This window comes from Podarcis melisellensis (assembly GCF_964234715.1).
Source record: "Podarcis melisellensis genome assembly, chromosome: 7".
NCBI classification, from domain to species: Eukaryota; Metazoa; Chordata; class Lepidosauria; order Squamata; family Lacertidae; genus Podarcis; species Podarcis melisellensis.
This window is the reverse complement of record NC_138539.1, coordinates 40483766-40503915: the sequence shown is the minus strand read 5'-3', so window position 1 is coordinate 40503915 and position 20150 is coordinate 40483766. Positions and strand designations below refer to the sequence as shown.

Below are 20150 nucleotides of genomic sequence, written 5' to 3'. Positions count from 1 at the left end.
CCTGATTGCAGTTGTGCTACAAAAACCTATTTGATATTTTCATAGTTCTTACCTCAAACTAAAGATTTCACTATGTGACTGTGATACTATTAAGGCATTGATCAATTAATGCTAAAAGTCATTTAACACTAATGAGACACAAAACAACTATATTGTCTTAGAAGTAGACAACCTGTTCTTATTGTGGCTATATCAGAAAAATAGGCTGAGGACTGTTGCTACTTAGTGGCAGGTTTTGTTGGCACCTGTCTGTCTTGAGAGACAGTGGAATAGTGCACCTTTGGGAGTGAAATCAAACTGTGCCCATCATTTAATTCTGTTGTTCTTAATGAAGTACGTTGTGCAAAGAAATACTTAAAAGGCAGGGCCTCATTTTTTATTTTAAGCTTAACAGCCATTCCATTAGACCAGGGGTCGGCAAAGTTTTTGTGGCCTGGGCCGGTTCACGGTCGCGCAGTGGGCCGGAGTGTGCGCGCATGCACAAACACAATTTCCGGCACTCCGTCCAGCACGGAGGAGGCGCGTGCAGCTTCCCATTGGCTGCAGGAGCCAATGGGAAGCCGGCCAGCATCGCGGAAGACAGTCCCCGCTCTGTTTCACGCCGGTTTAGTGTGGCGCACGGGAGCCAACCGAGCGGGCAGCGGGGGTCCATGGGCCGGTTGAACGACCCCCATAGGCCGCTTGTGGCCCATAGGCCTTGGGTTGCTGACCCCTGCATTAGGCTGTAAGAGAGGAGAGATGCAGGGCTACCATCAGCAAGAAGCCAGGCTCCTCTCTCTATGAACTGCTACCTGATGGCAGCTTTTACATCTGACTGCAGCAGAGGACGGAACAGATGGAGTGAGGGCCACTCCATCAACATAGTCAAGAGATCAGCAACTTCTGACACCTCCTCTCCTTAAGCTTTTCCATCGCATCTGGTCTTCAGAAGAACTTGCAATTAAGAACTTGTTCCTGAGTTTGCTTGTTTCCTTCTCCCCCCAATACGTTTTTCTTTATAAGGGCAGGAACTATCTTTTTAAGGGTAAGCTAAAGGGCAGGAACTATCTGTGTTCAGTGATTTACAGACCAGCCTAGGAGCCATTTTTGGCTTGAAGAGCAGAGTAATTTTTATTTTTTAACAAATATATATATATATATATGTAGCTGTAGCAAATTCGACAGCTGAAGAGGCCAACCACTTTGAAAAGTGAACTTTGATTTGGTTCTTCAAGCATGGTAGCTGTTGCAGTAAAAGCCTTTTCTAAGTTTGACTGCACATTTCATTGCTTGCGCATGCATTTAACTTCTTTTTATTGTGGGGTTTAACATATGTTAAAAGAAAGCTGTATTAGATAGCTGACCAAAATATATCCACAGTGGCTGATAAGAGAAGTGGAATGTAGAAAAAAGTAGTGTCCTGCTGTGATACATTAAAGCAAATTATTATAAAAGTATCTTTACTGGAAATCTAGCAGCAATTCATCTGCTGTCTTACTGCCATTTGAGGTTTTATTTGTTTTGTTTCCCTATTAATATTTCTTAAAATACAGTGGCTCACAGGATTTTTTTGGGATATCTGTACTTTTCTTGCTTCTGTGTTGTTGCTCAAGGCAAACATGCAAGAGACAGATGAGCTCAGAGATCAATGAGATGAGATTGGATCATCTTAACTTTTGGAGTCTTGTTAAATCCCTTTAGAAACTATAACATACAGTCACATAGACCATAAGGTCAGTGATGAAAGAGAAGCGACTACTTTTCTGATGTAGGTAAATCCTAGGCTCTGGCTTTATTTTCGTCCCAGAATGAGTTATCTGGTATAGGATTTATATATTTCCCCTTGAAGTGCAAATAGGAGCTGGGAGAGTGTCATGGGGGCGGGGAGCATAAAGAAAGTGTGTAACCCTGCTTCCACCAGTGCTTCAGCTTCAACTGTAGTTGGGAGCCCATGCAACTCAATTAAACTTAAACAAAAACCTACTGGAGGTCCAACCATGCATTTCCAGATGTCACATGTAGTTGCTTCCACAAATACGTTTGGTTAACAGACCTGTTTGCAGAGGAAGGGGACTGGTATTGATGGGGTTCAGACCTCAATGTTAATTAGTTTGTTGCCTTGAGTTTCTTAGTATGCTGCTGTTTCTGAACTATCAGCTGGTGGCAATGCCTACAAACACTTCCCACCCCCACCCCCTTTACTTTATTCTTTCCCTCACATCTGGATATAGCAACCATCTAGTTGCTACTAGTCTTCAATGATTTGATTCTTGAAGTGTCTGTGGGCAAAGCCTTGAGCATGATTGGAAGATTCAGCTGTCCCATACCTGACATCATGTGTAGGGCATATAGAGATGCAGCTGGACCACCTGTGTGATTCAGTTTCTCATGGGGAACCTGATCACACAGCTGCTGTAAGTCCTACTGAAATGAACTTTGCAAGCCCTGTGCTCAGAGCTTGAGTTGAGATGAGCACATGGCTTCCAAATTGCTTCAGGAAGGCCTTTGACAGGTGGGTTGTCCTACCCACCCATCAAAGTTAACCTGTGGGGTGGGGACAGATAGGAATCTGGACTTCTGGGCCAAAATTCTTCCACACTTCCAAGTTATCCCTTCTTTCTCATTCCCATTAATCACTAGCCATTGAGATTTAAGTTCAAAAGGCTTGTAGGCTGCATACTTCTTGCTGAAATATACCAATGGAGGTGCTAAGGCACATTCCTAGAGCCAAACTAGATGTTACGCGCAAATATATGTAACAGAGTCCTAATTTATTTATATTAATAAGCAACCTGGGGGAGGAAGGGGCACTTAACCCTTAACTTTCTGGAGGTTTCCATGTTTATAATTTTGCTAGCTACTTGCCTGTCTGTAAGTTGCAGTTGGGGATGTTGGGAAGCTAGAAAACAGCCAATAGTTAATGGATTAAAATCTTCCATCTTCCCCACTCATTCAGCACTTGCCTATTTAAGCTTTTGAGCCTCCTGTGGTTGTTTTTCTTCACAGGGAAATTTAAAGTTGAGTCTTCATTGCGCTCCTAGTTCCAACTTTAAATTGTGCATATTCATTGTTTGAAACTTATAAGGTGACTAGGCAATCTCCCTGTATCATGGCTATTCCTCCTGCTGTAAAGATTCTGTCCCACTCATCTATGGTTCAACGATACAGTATCAGTCCACATTGGGCTGGCACTCTTAGCAGTAACGTTTGTGTGAACAGTTTTTTGTGGCATTTTTCATCCTCCTAAGTATTTCAGCTTTACTTCTTTGGCACTGTATTTGATGGTTTTCTTGTTGACAATTGTAATGAATGCTAGAAATTGTTGTTTTAGACCCACAGGGGAATGGCAAGTGGCCAATGTTCTCTTTGTGTCCTCCTATCACCTCATATTTTATGGTGTTGGAAACAAAGCACAGAAATAAAAGCTTCTATTTTTCTTTTTAACATAGGAGATCTTAGGAAAAGCAGAGAGAAGAAAGTAAGAGCATGTCAGTTAAAAAAAGAAGTTTGACTACGTTTTAGTTCCAAGCAGGATTAAGTGTTCATTGTTGTTCGCCTACATATTCCTATCCAAAGTGTTGCTTGGGTAAAAGTAAACATTTTCAAATATAAGATTTTATGATTAGGCATAAAGTAGCACTTACAGGAGTTTGTACAGTGTGTGTAAAGTTAACAACTCCCCTCTCTTTGGCTTGAGTCATTGGTTTTTATGTTCAAAAGCTTCCCTTGCCAGATGCCTTCTGGCTGAGTTGGGTACACCTGTGCTCAAGTATGTGGAACTGTCTTCAACAGAAAACAAGAACAATGGAAGAATGACGTTACGTAATTGACGTGCTTTGCAGACTTAACAGAATTATACTTGTGGAAACAACCCATCCTAAGTGTTCAGTATGGAAAAGTTCCCCAAAGAAACCCTTCTAGATCTTTGAAAATCTGCAGGGAAGCAGACTTGACAGCTTGGAAAGGCAACAACTTGCCAAAGGAGTATGGCTTTAAATAGCACTGTGGGCTTCTTTTAACAACAGTCAACATTATGATCATGCATTGGGGACAGTCAGACCAGTTGATTTCTAGTCTGTGCCAGTTTTGCAAATGTTTATTCGTAAGTCGGTTTCAATATGAAAATTTAAACACATAAGTATTATTTTATTACAAAATCTGTATTTAAATACAGATTTAATCTCAATTGTACATTTAAATATGTGGTTTATTTTAATGTTCATATTTCTAAATTAGTTTTATCCTAAAATACACATGTTACTGATGTTAACTATTTTTTTGAAATGAATCCTATATCACAAAAATTCAAAGAAGGGCTTGCGAAGTTCATTTCAGTAGGACTTCGCTTAACTAGTTCACTTAAAAATGCAGACCAAACAAAATTCTTCTCCATCCCTAACTTGCATGTCTTGCCCACTGCATAATATTTTAAAACACATTTATTGTGAATGTTTATTAACAGTTGTTATCCTATGAAGTAAGAATGACTAAGAAAATGTAACTTCTCTGGTTGTGAACGTCTTACTTGGTTAGGGATTAGAACAGAGTCTCCCATTTTCAGTGGCACTACACTATCCATTGCATGATTTTGTCCCCCATGTTGATATTCCATGTATTGGTGTGTTTGTGTAAACAGTATAAACACAGTATTTAGAGCCCTGTTTGTACATCCAGTTGTCACACCATAATTCTTTTGTTTGAGGTTTAGAGTTTAGAGCCAAGAGGTTAGAATTTTGAATCATTGGCTGTGGATTTCATATTATAGGCGGCATGTGTAAACATTTGTGTTTGTTATATGTATGACTCAAGGTTAATTAGATGGATTAGAAACAAAGGATTTATGCAATGGATCTGGAGGAGATAAACTCCAATTGTTTAAAAGGCAGATATGTTTTCATGATTGAAAAAAAATCCACTTCAATTTCCACATAATTGACAGTGTGTTGACAACTTGAACAGGTAAACTAGTAAGACTCCAGTTTCAAACCAAAAGGTTTTGCGTAGACGTGTATTCATATGGTTACGGAACTCAGATCTGTAGTATGGCAGAAGAGTTTACATAATGATATTGCTTGCATAGCTCTGGTTACTCAGACTCCAGGCACCATACAGAAAAAATGTTTGCTGTTTTCTTTTTATGTACGTAGAGAAAGTGGGGATTAAAGAGATCAAGTCACTTGCACAAGAGCAGGCAGCAAACTAATGGCACAGCCAAACCTAAAACTCCACCTTCATGAGTCCAAGGTGCAGGCCTGTAATGACCCAGTCTTAACATGTGGAAGGCTCACGGTGTCTTTAGAGGGCAAGGTAGACTGACCCTTCAAAGTGCCTGCCAAGCCTGGAAGCCAAGAAGTTGTCACTACCATATCATCAGATTGAGTCATTGCAGACTGAAGAACAGTTCAGATCCTCTACAGATATCAGTTGATTTTTAAAATATCTAGCTACTGCAACACGGATACCCAACATTGCCTCAAACCAGCCCTGGATCTTTCTCTCTGTCCTGATCTCCAGGCACAGCAAGCCAACCGAATCCAGATCTCACTCATGTGGCAGTGTCACAAGGACCAGTATTAATCTCCTCAACGGGGCCAAAGCACTTCTCTGGTTACAAGCTTTAGCTGCACATTAAGTATAATTGTGTGGGTGAGAGAAGAAAATTGGGGTCATCACTTGCCAGTGGGTGGAGCACAGTCATGTAACAGAACTTGTAGTACTATAAGTTCAGCAAGTATGAAACAGCAGTTTCTTATGAAATATTCTCTGTTTTTATTCGCTTCCAAATCTTAGTTGCGATTTATGCACTGCATCCTGCACTTAGCTGTTTGTTGCCAAATCCTTGGTAGATAGATAGATAGATAGATAGATAGATAGATAGATAGATAGATGATAGATAGATAGATAGATATATTTGACAGTTGCTTAATCTGTGGACCTGATTTTTTTATGCCTCTACCATTTCATTAGTGTGTTAACAATAACAGCTTCTCATAGGAAACAGTCTAGAAATACAGGACCTCACTGCTGCAGTAATTTGGCAATAGTGTTCCCCACCCCAGGTCAAAAATAGAAACAAAGACAAATGTTCACTTCCTGCATTAGGAGGGAAGAAATGAACTTTCCAGTGCTATCACCATATTAGAGATAGATGACTGGAATCTGAAAGAAATTGTGTGAATAGTGTGATGAGGGGGAAGGTCCAAGACTAAGAGAGGGTGTGGACAATGCTGCATGGTACTCTAGTTTTGCTATTATATTACATCTTATAGATAGCAAAGTAACTTAAGACAGCCCTGTAAAGTGCTGGTTATGACCTATAAAGCCCTAAATGGCTCAGCTCCATCTGAAAGACCGTATTCCTTCATACAAACCTACCTGGGTTTTGAAATCTTCAGGAAAGGTCCTTCTCTTGGTCCTGCCACCCTCACAGGCACGATTGGTGGGGACACAGGAAAGGGCCTTCTCAGTGGCTGCTCCCAGAGCTACCTCCCTAGAGACACTAGACTGGCTCCATCCTTTTTGTCCTTCCACCAGCAGGTGAAGACCTTGTTCCAACAGACTTTGGGGAATTGAATGCTTTTAATAAAAGAGCTGTTGCCATGCTATTTTTATTATAATTATTTCTATATTTTAAAAGGCTATTATACCCATATAAAGTTTTAATTCTATTAATTAAGAAGACATCTGAAGGTAGCCCTGTTTAGGGAAGCTTTTAATAATGTTTGATATATTACTGTATTTTAATACTTGGTTGGAAGCCACCCAGAGGGTATTATTATTATTATTATTATTATTATTATTATTAATAATAATAATGCTCCCCCTAATTATTTTCTCTATATTTTAGTGATTCTTGTTTCTTCTGTCTGGGGAAAAGGCAGGGTATAAATAAATGTATTATAATAATATTCCCATAATGCAGATTAAGGAGAGAAGCTAAGAGAGTCTGACTTATGGCAACCCTAGGAGCATAGGAAGCTACTTTATAGTGGGTCAGAGTCTGTCTAACCCAGTAAAGTCTGCTTTGACGAGCAGTGGCTTTCTAGGGTCTTCGGGTCTTTCTCATCAGCTGCTGGAGATGCAAGAGGTTGAACCTGTCCATCTGTATTCACAGCTTGTGTCCTATCTCTGTGCTATGATCCCTTGCCATGTGGTGTTCTTGTACCACTTCAACACTCTAAAATGGAAATTGTGATTAAAATAAATTGAGTGTCACTGCAAGGCAGACTTGGGGGGAATTGTGGCTTTTCAGATAGTGCAGGACTCCAACTCCCATCAGCTCTATCCATCAGAGCCACTGTTCAGGGGATGATGGAAGTTGTAGTCCAGAGGCATCTGGAGAAACTCAAGTTTTTAACCCCTGTTCTATATTCCCCATTCCCAAATCCTTGTGCCCTGGACATAAATTTGTGTCTGCTAATATCTTTAGATATTCAGATGCCAGGTGGCTGGAGTCTAACTGGTATTGTATTTTGCCTTGTGCCCAACTACTCTATAAGCAAAGTAGTAAAATAATAAGTTTTGTGTTTTAAAAAAAAAGCAGCACAGGGGTGGGGGAAAGAGAAACTTAAGGACCTTTGTTGACATCTAACAGTGCTCATGCACTCAACTGATGAGAAAAGATGTAATTTTCAATTGCTTGAATTAGTAACATATCTTTACATATGTATTTGAAACGCCTTGCTGAAAGCTTTAAGGTGGTTCAAACTTTAAGGTGGTATGAACAGGAAGGCCTTCAGTCCCAAGTACCTTTGTGCAGGGCATAGAACTAGAGTTGCAGTAGTCGGTCTAACTTTGATCATTCAAAGTTTGCTATCTAACCCATTGTAAATCAAACCAGGACTCAGATAGCATATCTGTATTCAGGAAGTGAATGATGTATGTACTGGTACAATTAAGACGTCACAAATTGTAGCACTTTATTCCAGTTTCTCTTTGATATCTACCCACTTACTCAGTGTGCTAGAACAAGAGTCACGTGATTTCTTCTTTAAACAAGGAACAGCATCTGAGGCACAAGGAGATCCAGCAGCCTGTGTACCTCTTAGTGCAGTTTGGGTAACTTGTGGCCCTCCAGATGACATTGGACTTTGACTCACATTAGTCCTAGTTATCATGGCCAATAGCCAGGGATGATAGGAGTTGTTAGTCCTACAACATCTGGAAGGTCACAGGTTCCCTACTCCTGTCTTAATATAATGAATTACTGAAAAAAAGACCTTGAACTTTGTGTGCATTTAAAGCAAGAATAACTGGCAGTGTTTTTTGATTGAGTTAAGTTTGCTGACTTCAGCCTGAGTTCAGGAACATGTTGGAAAATGCTTAGATGTTTAAGTTTGGTTCAGGGGCATTACTGGGGGAAAATTATATTCTTGATTTCTTGGGGAAATATTTTGGCCCCTTAGTATAATTTATTTTATGAGTCTGAACTTTCTAAGAAAAGCATAGCAGTCTTATTTTAAAACAATTTGAAATTGTCAAAGCAAATAATATCTGTTTTTTTTCTGAACGTATTTTTGAGATGTTACACTTTGACTAAAGGGCTGTACATTGGAGTTGGCATCTCTAAATTACTGTACCGAGTGGACTTTAAAAAGTTGCATCTAATAATTCCAGCTGTCCTGTAGTCAGGAGCGGATCTGCCATGAAACTAATGAAGCTTAAGCTTCAGGGTCCCCAGAAAAGAATTTAGTCCACATTGTTTAAGAATTTTGGGTCTAGTAGATCCAATTTGATTTGCACGACTCAATTTTTTAATTATTTTTGTGTGTTTATATATTTCAACATTCCCAAAGGTTGAGAGCCAGTAGCACAGATGTAAAGGTGTGGTGATCTGGAACAACTCCATTGAAGAAGCTAACAGTGGCTACTTAGACCTTGTTTCTGGTTGTGAAAGGACCCCCATAACAGTTCAAGCTTCATTCAAAAATGAAGACCTACATTCAAAAATGTAGGTCTGCGACCCTCTGCAGTAGTACATTTCTGGTTTTCTGATTATCTGTAGATTCTCTCTCCACTACCACCCTGCCGCCCTAATTTTCATGGAGTGCCTAATTTTCATGAAGTGATATCACTTCTTTCTCTAGTTCAGTACTGTATTTGAAAACAAATGAGAGCAAAAAGACAATAAAAGTAATACAAGCTTGTCATATGAATGTCATGTAAGACCTAATTGAAATGGCAGCTGCATGCACTACACTTAAGTATTACTGGAACATAACTCCTTTGATGTGGTGCTTTAAACCCCTTCTTGGCTGTACTTTCTAGCTGCTCAGAAACCCTGGTACGCTATACTTAAGCATCTTTTCTGATACTTAAATATTTCAAGTGTCAAGTGTTTTTTCTCTAGCTACGCAGCTTTTAATCTATGTCCAAATTCATAGATTTGCTGCACACTGAAGCTATTGCCTGTTGTTGTTTGCATATTTAAGCAACAAATTTGTAGCTCACTATTAACATATACATGGCTAAAATTTATGTGGCATGTCCTTACTCATTTTAAGCAATACTTTTTTAAGGCAAATCTTTATTCTGTTTTGTAAACCTCTGGGATGACTGAGGATAACTTAAGTTCCCCAAAACCTTTAGGTAACCCACATTTTGTCAAGTGCAATATTATTTGCTGTTTGCCTGCAGAGCAATATCTTTCAGATAGGAGCATAGGAAGCTTCCCTATAGGAGACCAGACTATTAGCCTCTGTAGCCCAAGCATCTCTGGTAGAGATCCTTCTTGCCATCTGCTACCTGACCATGTGCTACCAGTGAGCTATGGTTCATATGGACTCAGATATAATTTCAGTTTGCCTTGTGTATTTATTTAATGTTGCACAGTACTGAAATATTAGTTAAAGTTGTCTTGGTAAATATTAATAGATTGTTTTTACAGATACAGTTAAATAAGATGGAATGTTTTTTATGTATTGAATACCTATACCAGAGGTGGGGAAGTTATGGACCTCCATTTGAGGGACTCCAACTCCCATCAGCTCCAGCCAGCAGAGCCAATGGTCAGGGATGGTGGGAGTTGTAACATCTGACCTACACAACCATGAAAAAGTACAACTAAGCTCATTATCTAAAGACCTACTTGCACACATAGATGTCTGTAGAAGAAGTAGGGCTGTGTCCTCGTGTGTGTATTCTGCATCCCATGGAGTACTTATCTTAGCTGCTTTATTGCTTAATTTCCAGGTGTTAAATCTGGCATACTAGCTGTGAAGATCGAAGAAATGCACGAAGAATGCACTCTCTGCGTAGCTGTCTGCCATCAGTTGGGACAAATTTGTGCTGGCAGTTCTTCCATAGAAAAAATTGCCGTCGTTGAGCCTAGGCTTAAAGTTCTTTTTGCAAAAGAAACAGCAGCTCACCTCAAGCTAGCTCTGCAGGATGTCTTATATATCCATCCTCCTTGGTAAGTATTTTTATTTTTAATTATTTATTAAAATATTCACAATCTGTTCTTGGCATGCTCGTGTATCTCCATAAATGTATTTATTTTACCTTATTGGGCCAGGCTGCATTTCAAGGTGTATGTAATGATATAACTGTGAAAAATATTTTAAATTCAGATGTGTGAAGCATAATGAAATGAGACACTGTAATGGTCTTTCAAGTGATGAACAAGAAGTTTTGGTTCTTTCCTAGCGGACATCAATCCTTTACCTGTCTGATGGGGAATGCATTGTACCTTGTTGAGTTCTCCAGCTACTATTGTGGAGGGAGAGCACCAAGCAAGAACAAATCAAATAAATGCTGCTATACTTCTGGAAGTTGTATATCTTTAGTTTCTCTATTTATCACATTGATAAACACAAGCTCCCTGGATCAATCATTCATCAGTCAGACCAGGACCAACAAGGGATATTGTTCCTGCAGAACCCTTTGATAGAATGTATGCATTTAAAAAGTTATAGATATTCAAGCAGACAATGTCTACCAAAAACCCCCCCAAACAAATCCCTACCATCAAAAAGAGAGTTAGTTGTCTTTTAAATTCTTCCTTTGAAGTTTTTGCAAAAGCAGAAAGAGTAGAGCTCTGATAAGGAAAAGAAGCTCAGCCACCCCACAATAAAATTTAGCAAAATTCAAAGTCACTGACTGCAAGAACACTGCTGGAAGAAAGATTTAATTATACAATCTGTTGATGATTACTCCTTCAAAGACTTTAGAGTTGGAGATTATAAGCTATCCAGAGAGAGAGAGAGAGAGAGAGAGAGAGAGAGAGAGAGAGAGAGAGAGAGAAATGTAGCAACCTTCTATATTATTGTACTGTTTGATAATAAAATCTTCATAAATGTAATGCTTTTAATGTGGACTTAGGCTATTCAGAATGACTTTCTTCTTCTTTTAAACTATTCCCTAGGCAATGATGAGGATACTAATTAGTATCTTTATTTTTTAATGGATAACCTTTGTTTGTCATTTTTTGAGCTTTTCTCACACACTTTCAGAGTGGATTTCGAATGCCAGTGGTGTTACTGTGGCTTTACTTGGTTTTTTTGTTGGTGTTTTTTGGCATTATGATATCTTGTGCCATGTGGAGCTGCAGAATTGATATGGCAAGATGGGGGAGGAGTGTCAAAGCTTAGGAATAGGGGAGTGTGGGATGATGGTGCTAAGTAAGTAAATTAATCTGCCTTAAACAATGGTTGTGCAGTTGTGTTCATCCAGTATACATAAGAAATGTGGAATAATGCAAATCTTACCGATCTGAAGTATCCATCAGTGTACTTCCAATTTAAGACCTAGCTACAACCTAAATAAAACAAAATGTCAGCCACAATCACCTAATACACTGAGCCTGCAAAAGCAAGAGAGGCCATATTGATCTGTTGGCTCATTATTATGACAATGCATCAATACCTGTTTTGGCAATACTTATCCTCTGTGCGTGTTAAACATTTAAGAGAATGGGTGTGATTAAGAAGTAAAGTGGTTATGTAATCTGTTTACAGCAAAATAGGTAAGATTAGAGGTGAATGCACCAGCAAACAAATATTTGCTAATACTTCATGTTAGCTTTTTTAGTATATGGCAGGATCATACAGTTAGTAAATACATTTGAAATATAGTAGTAGCAACTTCAATATACTTTTGCCCATTATTTATATGCAAAAATATTATACTTTTAAAAATCTAATTGTTGTCAAAGGATAGGTTTGTAAAAGTCAACTTTTGCCTTGAAGGGAGGAATATTTATTTTATTTTCTGTTCCTCTGACAAATGTGTGAACTGAGTCATGCATTATGAACATACCTGTTTTAAAATAAGTTGTCATGTCTAAGATTATTATTTTTTAATTGGGGGGGGGGGTTGAAAATATTATAGTGATCCATAAAGAAGAATATTCTAGACTTGGAAATCTCTAACTCATATGAAAGAGGAAATTCCAAAGATACCACAGTGACAGAAATTGCTATTGGGCTTTTGTCTACTGACGTCAAGAAGGGATAGCAGACAGTTTTGTTAAAGTCAGTAAAAATGTATAGTAGGAATTAACTCTGGGCTAGATGCAGAACTTTAAATTATATATGACTCTTTTTAAGAGTATTCCCATGTGTGTTTAATCCCATTATAAATTCCACATTTTGTTTAAAGATGAAGTGGTAAAACTGAAATCTGGCCCTGTTAGAAGATAATAATTTTGCTTTTGACAGTTTTGGATAGAAAGCACACTAAAATATTTTCAAATGGCTTAGCCAAGTTAATGGCCCCCTGCCAGCAATGAATGACCTGTCTGCTACCTGAAACAGTTATTCATGGGGGGGGGATCATGTCTAATTTTCAGTCTTAATGTAACTACTAAAAATAAATCTTATCACAATAAGATTTTAAGGATTAATTGACAGTGTTGCAGAGATAGGTGCGATTTTTTAGTAACAAGAATACAAAGCTGAAAATGAATGAACTGCAGCTAAAATATTATATTCATTTTTCACATGGTCTAGTCCTTCCCCTGTCCACTCCCCTAATATTCTTAAGAGGATCTCTTCTCCAGTCTTCAGAGTGTAGCTGGAAGTGGGGAGGCAGAAAAAGGTCCTCCTTTCCTTCCACTCTGCAGTTTTAATTGCACCTAGACATTCCATTATTGAGCCCATAACCTAGGTTTCATATCTCCATTTCTAACGCTGATGGTGATTATCCTGGGTGGTCTGCAAGGAAACAGACGAAGGTCAGAGCAGTCTTCAAGAGGTAGACCTTGTCAGACTTGGCAGTGGGCCTTCCTGAAGCCCTGGGGCAATACTCTCCTGTAACACTAGGTCTGATAGGATGTTGCAACAGAGAAAAGATATTGCTCAGGTGTATCCTTAGAATGAGTGAGCTGATGGCTTTGGTCAGGTTCAGGTGCCAGCTGATCAGCATGTTTTGTGTTACAAAAGAATATTCGCCCACAAAGGTCTGATTTCCAGTGTCCTTGATGTATTTTGCCTTTTCTTAAAGCAGACTTGTATTACTTTGAAATATTTGCCTTAAGCATCTTTCTGCAAAAAAAATTCCTTCCAGTAGCACCTTAAAGACCAACTAAGTTAGTTCTTGGTATGAGCTTTCGTGTGCATGCACACTTCTTCAGATACATCTTTCTGCAGTTCAGTTTCTTTCTTCCCCCTAGCGCTCTGCAATCCATTCTGTATAGTTATTGGTGAATGGAAGGACTTCCTTTCATCAGGGTTTGACTAAATGTTCTTTTGCTTTATTCCAGTTCCATGATTCTCAGTCCTATTCCATTTTGCCTACCCATGGAGTATTGCATTCCACTCCAGTGTGTCCAAGATAGAGAGTTCAGTATGGCACTGTGCAAATGAAGGGACAGCATTAGTTCTAATTTGATTCTATAGAATAGAGTAAGCAGGCTGCAGATTGGAATGCAAATAGTTTGGGGGAACTGCCTCTTCCCCAGACAGTGGGGTCTTCATGGACAAGTGGAAAAGGTAGCCCCCAGTGTTTATCCCAGGTGTACCCTTTTACGTTTTCTTTGTAAAATGCTGTCATTCACTCTTCTAAGGGAAAGTGAAATGCTGTACTAGGTGATAGCTTTATTTAAGGGGTAAAACCTGTCTACCACACATGAGGCTGATTGAATCAGATTTCATTGACGGTCCAGTGGGAATACATGCACACTGCCTAAGGAATCACTTCAGAGTAGCATTTTCCTTCCACGCACATCCCAACTGGCATAATATCAGGCACTTTGTTTGTATCCAGGATGAATGTCATGTGAATGTGCTCTCTTTTTTGGTCAGGTATGAAAGATAGGTAGTTTAAGAAAGGGAAGCCCATTTGAAGTGCATGGTATTCCAAGCACAGCATGGTTCCAACACAAGGTCTGATTGCTGTTAATCCTGGAAATGTCATATTTCTGAGCCATTCATCCATTAAGGTTATTTTTTCCATTTCCTATTTTTATGATTCTATATTTTGTAATGAATATTGAGGTAGTGCTGCTATTTAATGTGACTGAAGTATTTAATCTCTATGTGATGTTGCCCTCCATACAGGGAAACCCTGAAAACAAGACAAAATATAACAAATGAGCAATTAATAACAAAATAAAGCATTGGGTGCAGAGAGGACACCAAACTAATTCAAGCCACATACTACTTTCTTTAGCTGTTGTGTAAGCTACAACATATGATTAGTTAAAAGGTTTATAGTATGTTTAACAATGTAATAAATTATGGTAACAAATCTAACATCAGAACTCTATTATAACATAGCCTTAGAAGTGCACGTGTTTTTGTTTTTGGTTGCAAAAATACCATTTACCAAATAAATTTGACAGTTTTTAGTCAAAGTTGAAAGTTTCCAATAAAGTGTCACAAATGGAATGGCACACTTTCAGGTGAACTCTTCTAACAGGGCATGCTTGTTTTAAAAGTTCACAATCATTTCATTTGCAAACGTCTTTATTCTCATTAATTATGTTTCAGTTTTGTTAGTGTATCAGCATGGCTAGTAATTAGGTTTGGGGTTCCAAGTGCTTACCCATGGTCCGTGTTTCCTTTGCAGCAAGATGTCCTTATGACATATGGTTTGTTTACAAATATATACAACCTGATAGAGCGGTTCACAGCATTAACACTCCAATAAGGTATTGATTCTTTCATAGCCACAGCCTTGCATTCCAGCAAAAATCTGGCATGGCTCTGACTCTGCCTCCCCAGCCTGCTGCCTTGCTTCCAGCTTCCAGCTTGCATGCACACACACACAACTCCACTCTCAACACTGCACTTTGTCTTTCAAACTACCAGCAAGTATACAAATTCATCCTTTCTGTGAACATTGTGAGAGCTTGCTGCTAGTCAATACATTGTAAAATATTTTGCTCACTAACAACTAAGTTAAAATTATGTCATGGCATGTTGCTAAATTATGTTTTCTCAGTTTAAGTTTATATGTTCATGGGAATCTCTGAATTTACAGTTTCATGCCAAATGTTCGCTTTAGTGATTTAAAGGGAATCAAATCTCTTACCGAATTTGGGCCAGGGAAACTTGGATGTGACTGCATGACCACAAATCCCTGGAATGGGACTCAGGAGAGTCATGGGATTTTGAGGCATCTTTTTGAACAACCTTCTTCCCTGTAGTATACACATGGAAAAATTTGTTATGATAAATTGTTTAACATATCTCCACATCCCTTTGCAACCCCTCCCTCCTGGATATTAACTTTTTTGGCCTTGTGAAAAGTTGTTGTTCTCAATAACTAAAACTGTTGTAGTAGACAGCACCCAATTTTATATACATATATAGTGGTAGAGGATATATTTTGCTGAAAATCTGCTCAAATGAAAATTTGTCTCTTTTGGAGTCTAATCTTGCTACATTGTATGAATGTGGCATAAATAAATAATGTGCTGTTTTGTTTTTTTGAAAAACAAAGGATATTAAAGGGTTTGTGTTATTTATTTCAAATCCAGAATACACCCCTAAACCATGTATGGTTTATAATCGAACTGTGTTTATATAAAAAATATAATGTAATTAAGATAACCCAGGAAACATCCGGAATCATTTCAAATCATGTTTTAGGTCAGGGTTTCCCAAACTTGAATCTCAAGTTGTTTTTGGACTGCAATTCCCATCAACCCTAGCTAGCAGGACCCGTGGTCAGGGATGATGGGAATTGGAGAAGATCCAAGTTTGAGAAACCTTGTTTTATGTTATTTATTTGGGCCTTGCCTGTGTTAAAACCATAGACCCGTCTAATTAAATTTAGGGTTGTGCATATTCCTTGATCATACTGTGGAATCAGTCAATTTTGTTACTTATTCTGTGAACAATTGGTCTATGTAACTCACAGCTACATTGCTTAAGAAGTATGGTGAAAGCTTTATATTTCATGGACAAAGTGCTAAACTGTAGTCTGAGAGTGAAGGAGTAATTCAGTGCTTCACATTCCTTCTTTTTTAAGCATTTTATGGGGGGGGGTATGGTCTAAGCTCTAGATATACCACTACTCACATTGTGCCTTCTTCCCTTCCCCTCCATGCTCCCATAGCCAAAATGTTTAAAATAAAATAAAAAGCTACCTTTGCAGCACTGTGGAAGTGGTGGATATAATGTTCTATGGAAGTACAGAACTTTGTACCTGACATTTGGTATCTATACTTTGATGTTTTACTCTGGGGACTCTAGTTTTGCTTAAGGTACTAAATGTGAAGAAATAAAACACACACATTAATTGTAGGTTAGCAATAAGGTTCACTGCTGATTCTGACTAAAATGAAAAGGGAATGTAAATACGCTGAGCTGGATAACTTCTAGTTTAGAAGTAGTTAATATCCTGAAGGCTGGATAGGATGACGTGAACAACCATGCATGGCATGAACCCAGTTGAGGAATTTCTAGCTGAGTCATGTTTAACCCTCTGTTAGCATAACTAAACCCTTCTTTGTTCCATCTCCCTTCCCACTTAGATGTATGGAAGAAGTAGAGAAACAATGCACAGTCCTTTTATGCATGTATTTAATTTTCTAAGGGCAACTGCTCAAGGTTCAAGGATCTGATAAAAGTAACAACAAGCAAGGTAGACACAAACACAGTGTGCATTAGTTCAATAGGAAAATAATCAGATTTGTGTTTGTTTTGAGCAGTTCATACCACCATCAATAATCTTAACATGAAGCAGTTTTTAATGTGATTCATTGCAGGCTACAGCTGCTATCGCATTCAATTAGTTCTACTAGAGACTGGAATTTCCAGACCGTTCTGAACATTGGGAGATGAAATGCTCTGCTGACGTCAGGAGCTGCTCCTGGGAATGTTTTGCATTCCTCTTCCTGGCAGTGGTCAGGTGGCTTCCAGCAAGAAGGAAGGAACAGCCTCTTCCAAAAAGGAGGGGGGAGGGAACAAGTAGGGAAAAGAACAGTTTATAATAAAAGTATTGTGGAGGAGGCACTTTCAATGCAAGCCAGATTTGAAATTGGAACCAGATGCTTCACATTTGAAAGCTGCATAAATGTTAAATGCATCTATTAGTGACTGCGATGGCTGAAGTATTTGGCTGTCTGCCACACTTTTAATCTCATTGCTCTGTACTGAAAAGAAAAATAAAAAGGTTGAGAAAAACAGATTTTTTTTGTTTTGTTACTGAGCTTTAGACTAGTATTTTTGGAGAATAATTTGAGGGCAGGAAGTCTCTTTTAGCAGAAAGCTGTGCAATATAAAAGGACCAATAAGATACATACTTCTTAATTATGTTGTTATTGCTGTAAAATAATATATTCAGTTCATCATGAAATGAGAAATGTAGTGATACTAAAGATTATAAATGGAAGAGTGAATATCTTTAGTTGTTCACATATATAACAACAGTTTATTTGCAAAGTATTTAGTTTGGCATCTGCTGTCTCTAGCATTACCAGTGAAACTGCATATTTAATTTGAGCAAAATATTAATGGAGCATCTGAAGTTAATGGCTACTCCTTACCTTATAACATGAAATGTGGGGCCCTACTGAGAATTCTCTGAGGATTCCTCACTCACTGAAATTCAAGCTAGATTGGGATTTAAGTTCCGTATCGGGAGAAATTGTGTCTGGACCAGAATGGATTCTAGTCAAAAATTTCTAGGGAGCACTAGAAATTGTCATAAATGTGGATGTGGCTTATGGATCTCATCACAATATTCTGGAGCAAATCTCTACTTGTCCACATGTACTAAGACCTATTGTGACCTGGTGATGTCCCTAAGCCATGCCAAATTTCACCATTCATCTTTAAAAGTATCTGATACGCTTTGCAGGTCAGCTGTGTCATCAACTCTGCATTGTTGTGTGATGCTTCAGAGATCTCTGGAATGTTGTGATGACATTGTCAAATTGATGAAGTAGTATGTGATGTACCAGTGCATCTTTGAGTCAATTTTGTGATCGGTTTGGTGAAACTCTGGAGGTTTATGCAGTGTGCAGGTTGGTTGCTTTGAGTCTAGAGTTTTTGGTGGACTTCAGAAAATATTCTGGGCCCATCAAGACTTTTTCAGAGTGTAAAGTGATTGGTTCTAGCATCCCTAGATAAAATATCAAAAGGTATTTAGACCATATCAGACAACTGCTTGTTTCTTGTCACACCACTATCCTCTAGCAAACATTGGCTGTGGTTTATTGAGGGAAATGACACATAAGTGTGCATTCTACATTGTTCTTTCTGCTGTTTTTATCAAAGCTTCTTATATGGAGCCAGAGGTTTCCATGATCCTGGATGAGAATATTTTTCTTACGTTTGTTCTAACTGGGCTGGATTCAGCTACCAAGTTCCAGTTGTGGAGGCCTGTGTAAAGACTTCCGTTAGTGCAATGTGGTTCCCCCCTCTCTTCCACATTCCTCATGTCCCCCTGAATTTGGTTCAGGAGTTTGGAAGAGCCTCCAGAAAAGCACTTGGCATAGAGGAGTGGGGAATCATTCTGTTTGGCAAGCTGAAATTCTTGTGCCATAGCACTACACTGAATTCCACCCACTTGAGTACACCAGTAATTAGTCTGACAGCAGCGTCTAATTATTAGACTATAGAATTTGGACAAATAATATTGCTGGGATGAAGTTTCTCTGTGAACATTATTTATTAAAACTGAATTCCATGTGATCCTTTTGTGGTACATGACATTCTGCACTGAAGATTGTAATACAACAAGTGCATCTTATATGTGGTAGGCATGTCTTGCCAAATTAATATTGCAGGCAAGGAGGCATGGTAATGGCAATGGGATGACAAGACGGCATCAAAGGGTTCAAAATTTCAATATTATCTACCTATCTACCTATCACTTCCTACTTCTAAGTGCATTAATAGGCACTAGAACAAGACTGCAGAAAATGTCAACATACTTAGGTCCTGGAATGTTTCTGACTGGGAATCCAAAGCTTATTGCATTGCTGTTGTTGTTTTAATATTCTCAAGCTACAAAGCATTGGTATGAATCCTTCCTTTTATGTTATTTATTATAAAACAGGGGTCAGCAAACTTTTTCAGCACGGGGCCAGTCCACTGTCCTTCAGACCTTGTGGGGGGCCAGACTAGATTTTGAAGAGAGAGAGAAAATGAACAAACTCCTATGCCCCACAAATAACCCAGAGATGCATTTTAAATAAAAGGACACATTCTACTCATGTAAAAATATGCTGATTCCCGGACCATCCGCGGGCCGGATTGAGAAGGCGGTTGGGCAGGATCCGGACCCTGGACCTTAGTTTGCCTACCCATGTTATAAAACAAGCACTCTCCTGAATGATAGGATGACTCCATGCAAAGGAAAACAAAGGTCCTGTACCTTAATAATTGTGTAGAAGAGGGATTTTTGGCCAGGGATTGCTTGTCATGCAGTAATGAGAAAGCAGTACTTGCTGGTGTTTTTTTTGTATAACATTTCAAAGAACCACTCTTATGTCCTGTTTTGTATCTGAACACCCTTATTTTGGCAGTAGTTGTACTACATAACAGCTTTACCAGTTTTGAAACCAATATCTTGGGCTTAAGGTTCAGTATAATATGAACATTTTATGCTTTGCTATTTGATGTTGTCTTTGAGGCTTAAATCACATAGGTAAGTCTAAAGAATAACTTACTCATAAGCTGAACAGTGCTTACGTTTCATATCTTTATATACAATGTTCACTGATGAAGAAGAAATATTCCCACTTTGAAAATAACTAAGCATTATTTTTCTGCAACAAA

At 38.6% G+C, this 20150-nt stretch overlaps 1 protein-coding gene across 6 annotated transcripts in view; it reads left to right on the top strand.

Moving 5' to 3' along the window:
- The window catches only part of SPIDR (scaffold protein involved in DNA repair), a 171831-nt gene that overhangs the window by 62022 nt on the left and 89659 nt on the right, over positions 1 to 20150 (top strand). For all 6 annotated transcript variants that reach the window (XR_014170287.1, XM_081918492.1, XM_081918490.1 and 3 more), the window contains one exon: positions 10171 to 10390. Coding sequence is in view for 5 of the 6 variants with exons in the window: in XM_081918492.1 (XP_081774618.1) it covers positions 10171 to 10390 (220 nt within the window). In the remaining variant the exon portion in view is untranslated. The remainder of the gene's footprint in view (positions 1 to 10170; positions 10391 to 20150) is intronic.